The sequence below is a fragment of the Carettochelys insculpta genome, chromosome 1 (assembly GCF_033958435.1).
Source record: "Carettochelys insculpta isolate YL-2023 chromosome 1, ASM3395843v1, whole genome shotgun sequence".
In the NCBI taxonomy this organism is placed as follows: Eukaryota; Metazoa; Chordata; order Testudines; family Carettochelyidae; genus Carettochelys; species Carettochelys insculpta.
Genome location: NC_134137.1, coordinates 163,677,595 through 163,696,479, shown reverse-complemented (window position 1 = coordinate 163,696,479; position 18,885 = coordinate 163,677,595). Strand labels below are relative to the sequence as shown.

The 18,885-nt window shown below is 40.7% G+C and overlaps 1 protein-coding gene across 11 annotated transcripts in view; it reads left to right on the top strand.

The window, feature by feature from the left end:
- DMD (dystrophin) overlaps positions 1 to 18,885 on the top strand; it is a 2,199,436-nt gene that overhangs the window by 223,668 nt on the left and 1,956,883 nt on the right. The window contains exon 1 of one of the 11 annotated variants that reach the window (XM_074994547.1): positions 15,518 to 15,789. The exons of the other annotated variants lie outside the window; for them this stretch is intronic. Within the exon in view, the coding sequence (XP_074850648.1) occupies positions 15,759 to 15,789 (31 nt within the window). The 5' untranslated portion in view covers positions 15,518 to 15,758. Of the gene's footprint in view, positions 1 to 15,517; positions 15,790 to 18,885 lie in introns of those variants that run through there. 11 annotated transcript variants of the gene reach the window in all.

Below are 18,885 nucleotides of genomic sequence, written 5' to 3'. Positions count from 1 at the left end.
ACTGTTCAGGCGGACAGGACCGGCGCAAGTTTGAAGTATGACCTGAAGGAGTCTTTCTGATCCGCCCATGACTAATTCCACCATTTGCAGAACGGTGCTTCTGGTGGCAAAGCTGACACCGTGTTCCCTGGGTTCCTCTTGGGCTTTGCCCTGCCAGAAAAAGACATAGTCCTTTTCCTTTAGGGATCCCGAAGCTGCGAGTCACGTCTCCTGCAAAGTGACAATGTCATCTTGGAGCCTCTTCAGTTCCTCATAGATGACAGCAGTCTTTCGGGTGTTGCTGATGTCCTGAAGATCTTCAGTCAAATAGGTCAGCCTGGTCCGCACATTCCAGCAAGCAAGCTTAAACTTTGATGGTTTCCTTTTCTTGTTGATTTTCTTATTGGTTTGCCTGGTACTCAAATTTCAGTCACTTGTCAGTTTTGGGAACCTTACGCCTCTTGCATCCAGTGAGGCAGGTGAACTGTGGTGGGACAGTACCCTACTGGCTGGGGGCTGCCCAGCTTAAGGTGGGCAGTGACTGTCCAGTGAGATGCGATTATCTCTCCCGCCATCAAAGGCAACCCCTGGCCCTCATTCTCTACACTAATTGAGTAAGAGCTTATAACCGGTATCTCTTACCTCCCGTGTTGGTTCAACGCTGTTAAACGATGCTGGAGTACCTCTCCAGGCGAGAGCCTGGGCAATTTTTTTTTTTTTTTGGCACCCTGGGCTTCTCAGAGGCCAGTGTCCCCCCTCTCGGCTTTACTGATATAGTCCAAAGGAGCGGATAACTTCTACATCTGGTACCAGCTCAGCTGCAGGAGTTACTGGGTTAATGCCAGCAGTTGGCACAGAACCACCTTAGGACTCCCCTCCAGATTTTCTGTCAGGGTGTACTCCCTTAGCCTTGCTCCTTCCCAGGATAACCCACAAGGCAATGGGGCATGGAGAATGTGGGTAACGATCCCACTACCTCTTGCGCTCCCTGGCACCATGTGTCCCCATAGCTCCCCATGGCCCGACAACCTCCTCACCTTCCCAGGACCCTCCTCCCCACCCCTCTGCCTCCCATCAGCTACCATCACCCCCAGATCCCCCCTCCCCACCCCCTTGCCCCCCATCCACTCCCATGTCCCCCCACCTCACCACACTGCCCCCATCAGCTCTCATTGCCCCCAGTTCCCCCCTCCCCCGGCTTCTCCGCACCTGGCCATGCGCTGCTGCATCCCCAAGTCCTCCAGGAAGGGGCCGATTTCATGGCCCAGCTGTGCCCTGGGTCCCCGCCAAAGCTTCCAACTTTTCTTCTGGCTGTGGCTGCCCCCAGAGCCCCACGGAGTTGCTGCAGGCTGCGCATGCAGGGATCGCAGGACTGGGTCTGAAAGCCCAGGCAATGTCAGCTGGACATGCCACCACCAGCCTCTGTGGGTGCTGCCATCCACACAGCTGTACCACACGCCTCCAAACCCCATGCCCACCACCGACACCCCTCAGTCTCGTCCCCCGCTTCCCACACTCCCCCAAGCCCACCTACATCCCGCATCCCACGCTGCACCCTGGGGGTGGTGGGTTCCTCAGCTCCAGCCAGCAGTTGGGAATGCCACCGCCATCGCCATCTTGCCACCCCTTACTCCTGTAGAAGTAACTAGCTCCCCCTCTAAGCTCCCCTCTCAAAACTCCCTCCTGTTAGCAACCACCCCAATCGCAAGCTCCCTGGTCGCTTGCCAGCAGAGTTTAAAAAGTTCTGGCCTTCCTGAGAGCCCCTCCCTCTGACTACCGCTCAGCCAATCAGCATGCAGCGTTTAGATTTCAAACCTAATCAAGGCTAACAGCTTCCAACTGCCAGCCTGAGCATGCGGCCTTTCAAACAAACAGACAGCTCAGCACTCCAAACACCAAACAAACAGACAAACACAGGCCCAGAACCTCCAAACCCAGGCACCCACGCACTCCAGAGAGCCACTTACCCAAAGGTGCTTTAGTTTGCTCCCTCCTTCCCCAGGACAGCCCCTCTCAAAACTTCACAATTACTAATTTGACTAAAATTATTTTGTGACTGTGGGTTGGATATATTTCTCTTTTGAAAAATGAATTACCACCATTTTACCTCAGTTCTTCTTCATGAAAAATGAGTTCCATCAGAGGAATATTCTATGACTCTGACATAACTCATGGTGTTGTTATTATGTGTGTATAAGTGTGTTTTGTTTTGTTTTTTTAATGTCCACAAGGATGGTTTTCTCATTTGCCGAGACAGTTATAGTACTCATGGTCCCTGATGTGCTCCCCTTATTACGAGGTTCTTTCAAGACAAGAAAGATACACAGCTTTAAACAAAACAAAGGAATCAAAATGGTTCATTTTGCCTTCTGATTTGGTTTCCAGAATGCAGTTAACCTCTTGTTATCTCTGTACAACAGGAATTTAAAACAACAGGTGGAATTTAAATGGATACCACATATTTAAGACTTCAAACATTTCCACTACTCTCTCTGTCAGGAACCTTATTAAACGTAAAGGAGAGAGAGAAACTTAGGAGGACAAATACATTAATGATGCTCATGTAAATATTCTGTAAGCAACAAGCAACGTTTAAAGTAGCAGTCATGCAAACAAGCAACAAAATTCTAGAATTTGGAAGTTAAGGTTGATATCCTTTTCTTAATCCATGAAGTACCTAAATCAAGAATCATTTTTTTTTCAGCTGAGCTTGCATTTATCTTTACAGATAATACAAGATTTTTAGTAAGGATTTAAAACAGTGAAACTGCGTAGTTCCAATAATCTCTAAAATTTCTGTGGAAGGCTCTCTGTCTACTGTATGTGCCTGTATTGTGTGTTTGCATATTTGTTATAGCTCCTCTTTCTCTCATTTAAAATTTTGGTAGAGTTTTAGCAAACTTATAGTTACGATATTCTTATTATGTGATAATATTATCATATATTGTGAGTATATGTTAGTATGTATTGTCTCATATTACTTTTTAATATAAGACACACTGCCCTTTGTTATATGTAGTATTATGGTTATATGATATGTACAGTAAATCTGTTTGAGAGGTTAAACATTGAATGGTAAGTATGGATGTGCTATGTATGCCAGTTTTGAAACTTTCACCTAAAGTGCACCTACAAGTAAATGCAAGTCTTTTTTCAAAAACTGTTTTGTGACCAGCTGATACATTAATTTGGTCAACCAATATTTTGATTTCTTAGTTGCCACAGAATGTTACCACTAAGTCCACTTGCTAGAAATGCCTTTGATACTTATTGTTTAAGAAATATATTCTATATGTATAGTGGTTTACTTTCAAACCCGCATTTTTGAGGACAGTTACTAATTTTTGCTCAAAATATCAGAGGTGGTTATAGCACATTGTGGCTTGACATACTTGAAATTGAAGCTGAGGTATGCTGTCAGAAGACTCTCCCATATTAGTAGAGAGAGGTTTATTTATTTTTCTCCCTATTTTAAATGTGATATAATTATTTTCCCACTTCAAAATTTGAATTAATGTTTGTTTAAGCACTTACATCTTAAATATCAGTTTTCACCTCTGAACAATCTAAATGGTAGAGTCTGAAAAATAGGATCTGTAATTGAAATACTGCACAATCCTTAATTCTAGTTGTGCAAATATTATCATAAAACATATGAAAGCTATTAGATTCCAATGCGTTGGTAACTACAAATGATGTGAATAATGCCAATCATTTAGGCCGTGGCCACACTCGCTCCTCCTTTCAGAGGGGCTAGGGTAATGTGACACTTCAGAATACGCTAATGAGGTGTTGATATGAATGTACAACACCTCATTAGCATAATGGCAGCCACGCATGCTTCAAAACTGCCGGTTTCAAAACGCATGCCTCCTGTGTAGCCAGGGGGCCTTTTGAATGGACCCCCTGATTTTGAAAGCCCCTACTTCCCAAAACCAGATGGGAAGTGCCACATTACCATAGCACCTCCGAAGGGAGGGGCTAGTGTGGCCACAGCCTTAGCCTTTCTAATGTAGGAGGCTTCTGGGCCCCATTGCTTTTTCCAGTTGTTTGGTATTGTATACTTCGTAGGTTTTATGTTTTTGTTGCCCTATTTATATACACAATTTTTTGAGTGTTATACATTAACACATTTATTCTGTTAAGGGAATCTAATATATTCTTGTAAAACATTATTTTAAACATAGAAACATAACTAATGGTATGTTACATGGTGTATTAAATGTGAGAATGCAAAAGTTAGGTAGAGATAATGGTTCCCATAATCCCAGTGAGTATGAGTATTTCATTTTACTTTTCATCACATGACTCACTGACTGTCACTTTTATTACTGTATGTAAAAGAGACCAAAATGGGAGATGTTGAGTGCATTTATGATCTTATTGGGAGATTAGGACAATCTACATCTTTTGTGAACTAATTTATGGTCTTTGCAACTGGACTGCCGCAGAAAAAATATCTGGTTCAATGGGCAATGAAATCACTGCATATTTGGCTGTTTAGTTTAATGGACCTTGATCTGGGGCTAGAACACAACAAGACACATTGGCACAGTAAAATTTCAAAACTATGAACATTTGGTATATATTTTAGTTTATTATAGAGCTGCAAAAATATTTACTGATATCCCCAGGAGTGAGATTTAATTGTTTTGAGATTGGCTTCCTGTACAACCAACAATGTTCCTTTGGGAAGGAAAGGAAAAATGATTTAGTAAAGTTACTTTTGCCAGAAATGCCTATAGGGGTCCTGCGACTAGTAGCTGTGCTTCAAGCTCATATTTTTCCAGAGTCATGCATGGATTTTTATTTTCATTAATCGAATATATTAGATCATTCCAAAACACAAATCCAGTCAATCTACTTCCTTGGCTTTTCATATGTGTATAATGGGGTGGGTAATAAAAGACAGTTAGTCCCTGGTGGGCTGACTCCTCTCTATTTACCTACACCTCTGGAATGGCAATCTGCTGCCAGTGAGAGATGAGATCACCCAATAGCTGTGGAGATGCAGGTAAATATATAGGAATCAACCTTTAAGGACCAGATCCAGCCAGTGGGCCAGTGTTTGCCCACCCCTAGTGCAGAACAATGTTTTCTTTTCTGCAGCATACCTAACCAGTAACTGGCAGTATAAAGTTGCAGACTTTTCTTGGAGGAGCGTTCTGTTGTTATGAAGGTGGGAGATAAGGCATTGTAGAAAAGAGATCTGATTTGCAAAACTGTGCAAGGTATTTCCATTCTCCATGCTACTGTTAGTATATGTATGCCTTAAGCCAGGGTCTGGCAACCAAAATAGCAACAAGAACCATTTCCCCCTCCCCCCACCATTTGGTAAAGAGCTCTATAATTCAAGAGCCACAATGCATATGAATAAGACTTTATTAGCAACACTATCAAAACACAGATACAGCATCATATCCCACAATGCACTGCACATATCAGAGGAGGAGTTATCCCAATGTTTGGAGATCACATATAGTATGCTGTTTAGATATGGGTTGTTCATTGTTGGACTTTTAAACTTTCACCATTTATTGAAAATTATCAGGAGGGCTATGTTTTTCTTTGCACTTAAAGCATTGGGAGCCACAAAGAAGTCCTTAAAGAGCCACATGCCACTCCAGAGCCATAGGTTGCAGCCCACTGCCTTAAGCCATCCCAGTATTGCTTTAAGTTGAATGTCTAACACTTACAGGAAATGCTGCTAGAGAACTCAGTTGTTTATGCTTCGCACACAGTCTCTTTGGACTTGTGTCAGCACTCAGATCTAATCACATACTCATTCATATACTTATCATCTCAGTAACTCACACACTCAAAAATCAAAACAAAAGCCTGTAATTAAGGGGGTAAAGAGGAAGGCACATTATTTAAAATGTTAAACTTTGTTTAAATTAATTCTTAAGAGAAAATGTGGAGTTAATCTCAAAAGGTGCAATCCAGTGTCCTCTGTAGAATAAAAATAACTAATCTCCAGTTTCATGATAGACCCCCAAATTTGGAATACTGCTTTTTAATAAGGAGAATTAAAATATAACACACTTGCAAAAACCAGCAGAAAACAGGGTTCTTATAACAGTTTATTTTCTGTCTTTTCCTTTTCAAACTCCCATAATGTTCTCAGTTTTCTTCTTCTTCCTGTTTCCTCTTTCTTCTTCATTTTAGCAGGAACTGTGTTCTCTTTTTGGCCAAGTCTGCACTCGCAAGTCCTTTCAGAAAATCAGTGGCTGTGTCTACACTAGCATTGCACTTTTGAAACAGGGATGCGAATGAGGAAACAAAAATGCAAATGATATGCAGATTTACATATCTGGGGCCTCATTTGCATATTCACCTTTCAAAAGAAAAAAAGCAGCGTAGATGTGACTCTTTTGAAAGTAAGACCTGTTTTTATAAGAACCTTATTCCTAAATCTGCACCTCATTTGCATGCCTCTTCCAAAAATGCAATGATAGTGTAGACATAGCTAGTATGTGGTTCTTCTCCCTGTATCATGCTCTGTGTGTTGTCCTTTTCAACAGTGCAGGCCAGATCCTGAACTAGTAGTAATTGTCATAGCTCCAGGGATTCCAGATATCGACCAGTTGAACCCCTGGTCTTTCAAGATCCTCTGCAAAGTTTCTGCATTTGAGGAGGGAGAGCATGTGTGTGTAATGTGTAGGGGGAAGGGGTAGTTGGTATAGTCACTATGACAGCCCCATCCTCAGTGTAACTCATCCTCCGGGTGAACTTTTTTTGATGACATTTAAGGACTGCTCCATGGGCTGCAGTCAGCTGCTCAGCAGGCAGAACAGTAGCAGATATGCTGCCAGAAAGATGGAGTAGGGATGTGTGTGAGCACCTGGGCGTGGTCCTTCTGCTATTTCTTGAGCACAATACCCTCCCCATCCCCTGACCACAGCACCCTAGTCAGTTGCACATATTCCATACCTCTACTTCTGGCCTTGTAGCTATAGTAATAACCTATGCAGTGGTGATAACTGTAAGCAATGTCTGCTTCATTTAATAAACTGACAATCTGACCCTGATTGTTTATCTTGTAATTCTGATCACTTTACCTATACTGTGACTTCAAATCCATCTCCCATACGTCTACTCCTTATATTGCAAAAACTGCTACAGCCACTTATCAGAAGGGTAGTTGAGTTAGTCGGTATCTTCAAAAACAACAAAAAATCCTCTGGCACCATATAGACTAACATAGACTAACAGATATTTTGGACCATAAGTTCTGTGGGCAGAGACCCCCTTTTGTGGACAAAGACTCATGCATCTGGCAAAGCGGGTCTTTGCCCACAATAACTTATACTAGAGCCACTGTGCTCTAAAATGGAATGAAATCTCACATAACCTTGGAATAATTGTAATATAGATCTTTATTAAGATAGAAACAAAACCTTGCAATGGTAGCCTTTTTTTTTATTTTTTTTTTCCCATTGGGCTTGGTATCCTTGTTTTGCATAATATCCCACCTGGGCCTTGTCTACACTAGCACAAATCTTCGAAATGGCCATGCAAGTGAAAGATTACTAATGAGACCCTGAAAGGCACATTCAGCACCTCATTAGCATGCTGCCAGTCATGGCTCTTCGAAATTGCCATGTTTCACTGCCGCGTGGCTCCTCCACCCAGGGCTCCTTTCGAAAGGACCCCACCAACTTCAAAATCCTAACAGCAGATAGGAATAAGGGGATTTCAAAGTTGCTGGGGTCCTTTTGAAGAGGAGCCCCATCTGGAAGAGCCCTGCCGCAGCAAAACACAGCAATTTTGAAGAGCCACGGCTGGCGGCATGCTAATGAAGCGTTGAATATGCATTTCAGGGCCTCATTAGTAATCTTCGAAATGGCCATTTGCATGGCCATTTTGAAGATCTGTGCTAGTGTAGATATAGCCCTGGAGGGCAAATAACACTTTGAGTTTTTAAACAAGTGGTTGCTATTCTGTATTTTCAGCAACATAAACAATATGTCAATAAAGAATAATAAACTCACAAGAAGACTGAATTTTTCATTTTTCTTTCTGTACTAGATGAAGGGGAATCATTTATGCTTTCATCTTAAAGGTCAAATGCTACCCACGCTATTTGAAAAGATGTATTGCTTTAACTGAAAATGTTCCATTCACCAATGTAATTGACAGGAAACTGAATATCAGATGTGTAGTAGGCACTAAAAGATGATTTAATACCCACTGTTATTTTATGGGAAAGATTATATAGACATCAGTCTCTCCAAAGCACACATGATAACCAGTTGTTCCAGCTGCTTTTTCATTGGTTCAGCCTTTGCTCATTATGATACATTAGGATTTCTCAATAAATATTGTAGACAGAAAAGATACCTGCCAATATGTGTCATGGTGATGTAATCAGGAGTAAGACTTCTAATAGTATATATGACCAACTGGCACCATCTTGTAATCTTACCCCACCCAACTCCCATAGACTCAGTTGCTTTTTGTCTAGTGTATGGTTATGTTTAATGTTCATATTAAATATCCATCATATATTTGAGAGTTTATCTGTAAGTCTGTCTCCCTGTCCGTTAGTTCAAGAACTCTTCCTAAACAGTAAGAGGTAGGATCCCCAGATTTGCTTTCTTATAACAAGGCAAAGTAAGTGTTTAATTGTGCCAGGAAAATGTGATGTGCCTGGAATGGGATTACATCTCCTAAATCCAAACAGAAAAGAGACAGAATCATCAGGCAAGTGAAAGGGCTGGCAAGAGCACTGCCTCACTCTGAGGGCTGCCCTAGCCCTGAGCCTCCCACCCTTAGGTACCATTTAGGGAGGGAGGGTGGGTGGAAAGGCCTGAAGCTCCCCCACTCCCCCTCCGATTCATATGGGAACTTTGCTGGCTGTTCCTTTTCATCTGGGAGAGAGGGGAAAGTACACAGTTTGCTACATTCCTTACTCTGGCTGGAGAGTGCAAGGGGCTGGGATCTGCCCCAGCACAGTTATATGCGTCTTCCCCCGCCCGCCACCCCCAGGCTGTGCCTGCTGGAGCTGCTACAGCCATAGAGAGGTGTTTCTCACCTGGCCCCAAGTTGCTGCAATGAGAGAGGACTAGGGTAGTCCTCTCTCCCTAGGGCAGCTCTCATAGGCTACGTCTACACATGAAGCCTACATCGAAGTAGCCTATTTCGATGTAGCAACATCGAAATAGACTATTTCGATGAATAACATCTACACGTCCTCCAGGGCTGGCAACGTCGATGTTCAACATCGACGTTGCGCGGCACCACATCGAAATAGGCGCAGCGAGGGAACGTCTACACGCCACAGTAGCACACATCGAAATAAGGTGCCAGGCACAGCTGCAGACAGGGTCACAGGGCGGACTCAACAGCCAGCCGCTCCCTTAAAGGGCCCCTCCCAGACACACTTGCACTAAACAGCACAAGATACACAGAGCCAACAACGAGCTGCAGACCCTGTGCATGCAGCATGAATCCCCCGCTGCAGCAGCAGCAGCCAGAAGCCCTGGGCTAAGGGCTGCTGCACACGGTGACCATAGAGCCCTGCAGGGGCTGGAGAGACAGCGTCTCTCAACCCCCCAGCTGATGGCTGCCATGGAGGACCCCACAATTTCGATGTTGCGGGACGCGGATCGTCTACACGGTCCCTACTTTGACGTTGAACTTTGAAGTAGGGCGCTATTCCGATCCCCTCATGAGGTTAGCGACTTCGACATCTCGCCGCCTAACATCGAAGTTAACTTTGAAATAGTGCCCGACGCGTGTAGCCACGACGGGCGCTATTTCGAAGTTAGTGCCGCTACTTCGAAGTAGCGTGCACGTGTAGACACAGCTATACTGAACCCCTTATCCCCATCCCCACCCCAGAACAATGCTTTAAATGAAAAAAAATAGTTAAGGATCCAAACAAAACCTACTAAATCTTCTAGTAGAATATAAGAAGAATATTAATGTAATTAAATTTTAAATGTAGCCATGCAAAGTAAGCAAATTCTGGAGGACAAGCAAGTTAGATATCCCTTTTGTGACAAGAACTGTAATTCATTGGGTAGTTTGTTGCATATAAATTACAAAATTGTTGTTTGCAATAGTGATACACATTTTTACTCAGTCAATTAACCATTATTAATTAGAAGATTTTTCCTCATGGCACTATTAAGTAGTAACTTGCATATAGTCCATTTATGTCTTTCCTCTTGTGGATTTTGTGCCTGTATTGGTCAATGCTGACCATTATCATAGGAATGCAGCATAGGCTTCAATATTAACTAGAGCCTTCTTTGGTCCTAACTGAGGTGTTTTCCTTTTAGCTGTCCATGTTTCACTTATAACATTCCCATAACACACTTTTTTCATGTTATTTTTCTCTTTTTTAATGATGGTACACTGGCAGCAACATCATTTTGCAATCATCTTGACATTTGTAATGTCAACTCTGCAGACTTGTGTTAACCTCATTTTGCTATCACCTTGATGTATTAACCTCTGTATAGACAGACACAGAAATAATTTAGCATTCATACGGGCACGTGCAATTAGACTTGAACTAACAGAATTTTTCCATCATAATTTGCCATTGTAATAACCAGGTCTTCACAGATTTAATGTGACAATCCCTTGCCACTGTAACTATCACTTTCAACAATTGTGTTCCAAGAGGATTTTTCAAGGGGAGACAATGTAATTAAAAGATAGATCCTCAAACAATGCAGTACTGAAAGAGGTTTCAATTATATAGCTTAAAAAAAATAATTATGCCACTATGCAGAACTTACATATTCCTTTTTTCTCAAACCTCAGAAGACATTGCACAAATGTGAGTGAGTATTACTATTTGCATTTTCAACATGGGAGACCAAAGCTCAGGGTCCACATGGTGCATCATTGCCAGCACTTGGAATAGGATCTACATTCCTTGATTCCTAATACATGTTGAACCTCTCTATTCCAGCTTCTCGGGACATGGCTGATGCTGAACCAGGGAATGTACCAAACCACATGAGGTCAATATTGTCTAGAACAGTACCAATGTTTCCATTGCTTACTAGGCTTTTAGAAGATATTTACGGGTAAATGAGAGCTAATTAACAGCACCAACCACTGAGAGACCAGACTGGTGGCTGTAAACAAACTTTATAGGACCAAGGGAAACTTGGGCACACTCATCATAAGTGGACATCCAGCTAACTAAAATCATGCCAGACCATGGATGTTGCTGGATCAGGGTTCTGGACTAGAGAGGTTCAACATGTGTGTTATTTATGTACTGACCTGCACTGCCTCCACCATATGTTCACCTACCAATAACTCATATTTGACATATGGTAGAATAAAGCAAAAAGTGAAGGGACCTCAATCTTGACTGGGTATATGAAACGCTATCATCATTCACTCGTAATCACTAAATACAGGCCCGTGTCTTTAAGAGCCGACAACGGGATTTATGTTGATACTACCAGCTAGAATATTTGATATATCAAGATGACCTTGAATGTGGATTGAATTTAAGTATATAAACTCACATCTTAGCTGGTGTTAGTCATAATGGAGCATACGTGCCCCCCAGGGATCACAGTGTTCCTCTTTGAAATAAATAATGCAGTTACTCTGTGGAGATGCGATTTGAGAAAGTCTTGTCTGTTGTAGTGCAGATGGTTCTGGTGATAGCCCAGAGGACACAGAACTGCCTGGATTCTCTGATTTTGTGGCTCATGTGAGGTGTGTGTGGAGGAGGAGGAACAAATAGGGAAACAGTCTGAGGCATCTGCCCGCTGCTATCCCAGCTGCAGAGGCTGGCAAGGTACTGGCATAAGGATTTTGGCCTCCAAGTATTTTTTTTCCACTGCATGAAGCAAGACCAAATTAGGATACTGGAATGTAGAAATCCATGCTCAGTGCCAATATGGCTATTTATACAGCGTATGCCCTTTTTAATATAAAAACTGTACAGGTTTGGGAAGCTAAGCAAACATATTGTTCTGCTTCTGTGGTTCCATGTTCAGAAGGGGTTTTGTTAGTTTTGTAACAAAATGAAAAGGTCCTTTTATTTTACCTTTGCTCAAATAAGGTTATGGAAGAACAGCTATTTTTCTGTTTCTAAAACACTGCCAAGTATGTCATAACAAGAGGTGAAATATAGAAAGAATACAAGCCAGCTAATATACCACTAAAGTGAATGAGAGCTCACATGTTCCTCATTAGTGCTTCAGAGATTCACATCCCAGTTTCCCTCCTTTCACTAGGGTCTGTGAATCCTAGAACTATAACCACCTCTTCCCACTTAGATGGATATAATGCATTTGCAAATTTTCAGCAGGGCCAAAAGCCACCAGAGGCCCCAGGGCAAGATGGGGGGGTGAGGCTAGGTGTGTGACCCCAAAGGGGTGGGGCCTTCATCAGAAGGGGCCAGGCTGATGGCAGTCAGTCCTTAATGTTGCCCAAACTGTGGTGTGTCCCCCAGCCACACCCCTCAGAGCAACATGGAGCAGTGCTCCAGTGGCATTTCACAGGGGCCCAGGCCCTGGACCCCTTTGAACCTCTGGGCCTTGGTACAATTACCCACCTGACCACCCTGTCAGCAGGCCTGCAAATATTAGCAAGAACACAGAAGGTGCTTGTTTACAAGCCTGGTAGGTAACTGGAGCAACAGACTTGGATTCCTCATATTTTTCTGTCAAATTTTTAATATAGATTGAATAGGTTTCTGCTTTGTAATCCAAGCATCACAAGTCTTAGGCTCTTACTATCAGCATTTTGCCTTGTGAAGAAATTTATTGTCACACAAATAGGCCACCAGTGACCTAAGAGGTCGAAAAGAGTTTTGAATCATTTCCATTTTGTATGCTATCTACTTTTGCTTCAAGTATTTAACCTGACAAAAGACACAACATGCATTACTTTTCTTACATCCCAAGTGTGAATAATATGGTTTTTTTACTTGGCTATTATAGTAAATTACAATGTCTGGGAAGATCACTGTTCTGTGCTGATTACTGCTACACAACTGTACTACAGAGCATATTGTTTGTTTATTTGAGGACCAACCCTGTCATAGTAACAGAGAGAAAGCTGTGCTAGCCTATATACTTTCAAAACAAAAAAGCAGTCCAGTAGCACTTTAAAGACTAACAAAATAAGTTATTAGGTGATGAGCTTTCATGGGACAGAGCCACTTCTTCAGATCATAGCCATACCAGAACACATTCAATATTTAAGGCACAAAGAACCAAAAGTAGTAATCAAGGTTGACAAATCAGAAAAATATTATCAAGGTGAGCAAATCAGAGAGTAGAGGGGCAGGAGGGGGGAGGTCAAGGATTAGATTAAACCAAATATGCAAAAGAGCCCCTAAAATGACCTAAAAAATTCCCATCCCAGTTCAAACCACCTGTTAATATGTTGAATTTGAATATAAAAGACTGTTTAGCAGCCTGTTTTTCCAATCTGTTGTGAAAATTCCTGTTCAGGAAGACGCAAACCTTCAGGTCATTAACAGAATGGCCCACTCCATTAAAATGCTGACTGGCTGGTTTGTGGATCAGGAGTGTTTTTATGTCTGTTTCGTGCCCATTAACTCTTTGTCTAAGAGAGTTTGAAGTCTGTCCGATATACAAAGCATCTGGGTGTTGTTGGCACATGATGGCATATATGATATAAGTTGAGGAGCCTGAGAATGTGCCTGTGATTCTGTGAATAACCTGGTTAGGTCCAGGGATGGTATCTCCAGAATAGATACATGGACAAAGATGGCAATGGGCTTTGTTGCAACGCAGGATCCAGTCCTGGAACTTTTCCTTGCAACAAACTCCTGTCATGATAGGGGCTGTTTTGCATACTTGGCTTAATCTAATTATTGACACACACACCCATCCCCGCTTCTGCCCTTCTGCTCTCTGATTTGCTCACCTTGATAATATTTTTCTGATTTGTCAACCTTGATTACTATTTTTGGTTCTCTGTGCCTTAAATATTGAGTCTGTTCTGGTATGGCTATGATCTGAAGAAGTGGGTCTGTCCCACGAAAGCTCACCTAATAAATTATTTTGTTAGTCTTTAAAGTGCTACTGGACTGCATTTTTGCCCTCTCATAGAAATTATTCTGTCTGGTGCAATTATTTTTTTTTCCATTCAAAAACATATTTTTTCCACCAATGTATGACTTTGACTGAAAAAAAAAACATATTTCAAAGCAGCCTATAGGATCAATGTCTAACAAGGAAACCAGAATTAAAATAATCATTTGCCATAAAAGGTACATTTATGGGTAGCCTACACTACTACTTAAATCAGTGTAACTTATGTCACTTGGGTTGTGACAACAATTGAGCTCAGTGACCTAAGTCTAATCAACTTCAAGTGGTCTCCACGCTGGGCTATGTTGGAGGGAAAATTTCTCCAGGTAACATATTTTCTGCCTCTCATGAAGTGAAATAATTATGTCAATGGAACAGCATTCTCCTCTCACTAGGTGCACTACAGTGGTAGCATAGTAATGTAGACTAGTAATACAGGGTAATATAGACATGCCCTCAGTTACTGGTACATGGATGCTATCAAATGAATACTCTTTAAACATTTTAAAGGAAAGTGTTTTCATAAAAAAGCAATTTCTTGATTTCCAGCTCCAGTTTCCTCAACCTCCTTCCCCGTGCCTTGCTTTGGTTTGAGAAGAAACTTTTGTAAGGCTTTATAACATTGTTTATCTTCGCATAACTTTGGGTAGATATTTCAGACATTTAGTCACGTTTTTGTGTTCATCATAACTTCAGTCTCCAAGCTTCAGTTTAGACTAAATCAAACAATAAAATATCTATTGCAATTTTTACTGAACAGAGTTTAAAAATTAAACTTTGAAACGATGGAATTGTTTAATGCTGTTCTCTGTGATTTACACCACCTTTTATTTTCTGTTTGTGTCCTTCATAGCTCTTTTTGTTTGTTTTGTTTTGTTCTGTTCTGTATAACAGGAGTCTAAGTGGCATTTGCCATTTTGTATGCATAGGAAGGCTAGATGCAAAATCTGAGAATATTAAGAAACAAATAATTTCTACATAAAATCATAATCTCTGCTCAAATAAAGGCAATCACAGTTTAAAAAAAAACTTACAAAACTGCTTTTCGCAGTAGACTTTAAAGCATCCAAAATCCAAACTGAAAATGAGATTGGAGATTCTACTTTATCAGTGTTTAAACATCCTCCAAATAGAGAAGAAAATTATTAACCTACAGGCCTTCCTATCTTATGTGTGTTTATTGCTGAAACAAAATCTGTTCTAAACATTTCATTTTGTAGTTGGATATAGAGCAGGACTGTATCCACTGTGCATGTACTGCGGTGGATGTTATTTGGAAAGCTGCTAGGCATCATTTAAATCCATTAGACTTGCCAGCCTGGAAGCAAAGCCTTATATGTAGAGTTCATAGGCTTTCCTATTATGGGAAACCAACTTGTGTGAGGGAAGCATAGTTAACTTCTTGCTACTGCGCAAGTCCTGGAATTTGAAACATCTCAGGGCCTCCACAGATCTCTGTCAATAGTTTCTATGTTGGCTCACTGGAAGTCAGGATCGCTAATTTTTTCCCACTTACAGGCTCCAGATTTTAGAAGCAGTTATCTGTACACCAGACTAAAGAGTATACTGAAGAGAGCTTTTTTAAAACATTGTTGTGGCTTCTTGGGACATAATCGTCATTATTCAGACACAAAACTCTGAAAAAAATTATTGGAGCAGTAAAGTTGCAACATAATAGGCAAGAAATATTTTGTTGTTGTTTTGCCTTGAGATTTCATTTCTGCTCACATGCTTTGGTATGAGGAAGTGGAAGACTGTTGTAAGTATGAACAGCCTGAAATGCTTTTTCACTATACCCAGTTTGACATAATCTGATAGTGCTATACAGCCTTCTAACAGCATGATATGAAAAAGCAGAGTATTATAAAAATGGAATAGTGTCTTGTATATTGAGTTTTAAAATTAAATAAAAATACAAACCCTTTATGTTTAAAGAAGTATTACTTAAATTCTATGCTGCTATTATGGAAATGAAGAAAAATATATTTCTTTCCAGTGACTCAGTCCTCAACTAAGATTTTTTGAAGGAAACAGACCAATATCAGAAAAAGAAGATTTTTTTTTCATTGTGTTAATAATCTGGCACCACATCAAAGAACTAATCAGTTGTGTTGAACTTTAACATCATAAGCTGTTTCACTGCCCTAAATTAACATCTGCAACATGAGATCTCCTTTCATGATTATTAAAGTAGCTGGTAACAACTAAATGAGGGGGTGGAGGTGCAGACTTTGCTCAAAAATGAGCAGCATCTGATGTCTACTATGGTTTTTCCAGTGGGAGCAGAGAACCAGCATATTTTCTGGTTGGTTTGTTTGTTTATTTAAAAGCAGTCCTTTCACTTAAAAAGGAGAAGAAATGAGATGAATGACGAGTAAAAGAACGAAAGGTGATTGAAAGGGGAAAAACAGAATTTAAATATATTTTTTAAAAATAGAGAGTGCCATTGTTAGATATCTGGTCAGACTATTTCTGCAGTTCTCATTCCTAGTTTACCAATGTGTCTTCCAAGCTCTGCAATTGACTCAGACCCATGCTTGAACCATCAGCAGAGTTCTTGCACCTTTTTCTTGCCTGATTGCACTGATTCCAGAGGAATACATGATGATGGTAGGAAGTGTTTTTCATAACATATACTGAACCATACAGATGCTTCTCTCTTAAGTCTGATGAAGCATCTCAAATATAGTGTTAGGTTTTTATCATGTTTGACAGGAACAATAGCTTAAAATGACATTCCATTTTTGACGCTTACGACAAGTAGGATTTTTTGTGTTGCTTTTCTTTAAAGCTAAATTGGGTTCTGCTTCTTGTGCAATAAATAAGTCTTGGTTTTATATAGATAGCTGAGTCTGCTGAGACACTTAGACAAGGATGGATCAAGTATTTCATCTTGTGTTATTTAACAGGGGTACACTTTTTTCTCAGTTTGATTTAGTTTTAAGGGTCTTGATGAGGCCTTTTTTGTAACAATGAATTTATAATATCACAGTTATTATTTCATAATGTTCCTAAATTTGTGACTCTCGTCCATTGCTAGATCACTTTTCTCTATGGCTGGGTCTGAACTACTGCAGAAGGTCAAATGCTTATATTTGATCTTCCAGGGTGCCATTTTACACATTGCAAAATGGCTCATTCTGAGGTCAATGTCGACCCGGGAACCCCTTAGAGCAGCAAGGATTAAGGAATGCCAACGGGAGGAGCATTCCTGTCAGCATTCCTCAGTAAGAACAGGGAAGAGTATAAATGGCTCCAAAATCAATTTTTGGTACACAATTGGTGTACCTAAAATTGCATAGCAGCCATTGATATTCAAGGTAAGTGTAGGCCCAGCCTTTGATTCTCTTCACTGATCTCCCCTCTCCTTCTTTCTACATTGTTTTTGCTTGCTCACAATGCTGCAAACAAACTGAATCTCTGAATCTAGTTTTGATTTCTTATATATTTCCTCTCTACCTTCTCTTCCTCTTTTTTTTTTTTTAAAAAAAGCTCTTTCCTAACCATATCTTTCTTCTGTTTTCCTTTTGATCTCTCTCTCTCTTTCCATTTTCCAGTACCAGAGGGCTTCTGTTTCCTCCTGAAATCCTTCCTTTACATCACTTCCATGAAATCTTTAAGAATATCCTTTACAAAGTCTCTAGTATTCCTTCACCTCCTTAGGACAGGGACTGTCCCTCCTTACACATGTGTACAGTGTTACACATTCTGTGAGTGATTTATTAATAATAACAAAGTGATGGAAAAACAAGATATAATAGGCTTCATTTAAAAAAATTATCAAAGTTACTGTAACCTTAATCTTAAAATTGACTATCTCTTGGGAATATAAAATATCACTCTGTATCTTTCTATACCAGAACAGACCCAATTTGTTTCTCAGTTATATACGCACAGTCTGAAAGCAGATTTTTTCTGCATTTATATTGATGCAGCTATCTTTGGTTTATGGTTTTGGAGAAGTATGCCTGAATATAGAATTCATTACAATATTAGGTTCAGTACAAAATTTGATTTTGTTTATGTATAATGAGGATCAAATCCAGCCTTGACCTTTGAGTTTTCTACCCTCCTAGAGGAATTTCTGTGCATGGGGACATGGTGTTGTAGGAGGCAGGTCACAGCAGGGTATATTGGACTTGAGGAAAGAACAGCAGAAGCTCTCTTTTTCTGCCCTCACGCTTTACGCTCATAGCTGTGCAGGCACTCTACAGCTTGTGGGGAAAGATGCCTTCCCATTTGACGTGTACATCTGACAATCACCTGAGCCAGAAACTCAGGTTTGAGGCCAAACTCAGAATTTTTCCCTAAACAAACAAAATGGGTGAGCAATAGCTGCCCAGTTTTTAAAATGCTCTGCTCTCTGTATAAGTTAGAGAAGGCTAGGGGCTGCTTAAACATATAAAAAGCTGTGGTACCTTAAAGATTAGCCAGCTTAGAATTGTAATAGGTCAGTGGCACTCAGGCAATGAAAAAAGGAATGAAACCGATCAGGCTGATAGTCTGGCCCATTATTTTGCGTGTAAAGCTATGATCACCTAAATGGCTGAGTCAAATATATATATGATTATTTCATAAGGTAGAATTTTAAAACTGCAGTATTATCAAGGAGATTAACCCCAGACCAACAGCATTAGTATCAAGAGTGAAATCATTTGAAATTTAGAATTATCCAGAAAGAATCCATATTTTTAAATGGAGGTCACTGACAGCAGGAGTAGGTTTGTATATTTGTGATTAATGATCACCAGATAAACATGACTGATACCGATAGATTGATCACAGACCAAGGATCTCTGATTTGAAAAGATGGACTTTTGGGGGGGCTTCTCTTACAGGCCACATCTTCACTAGC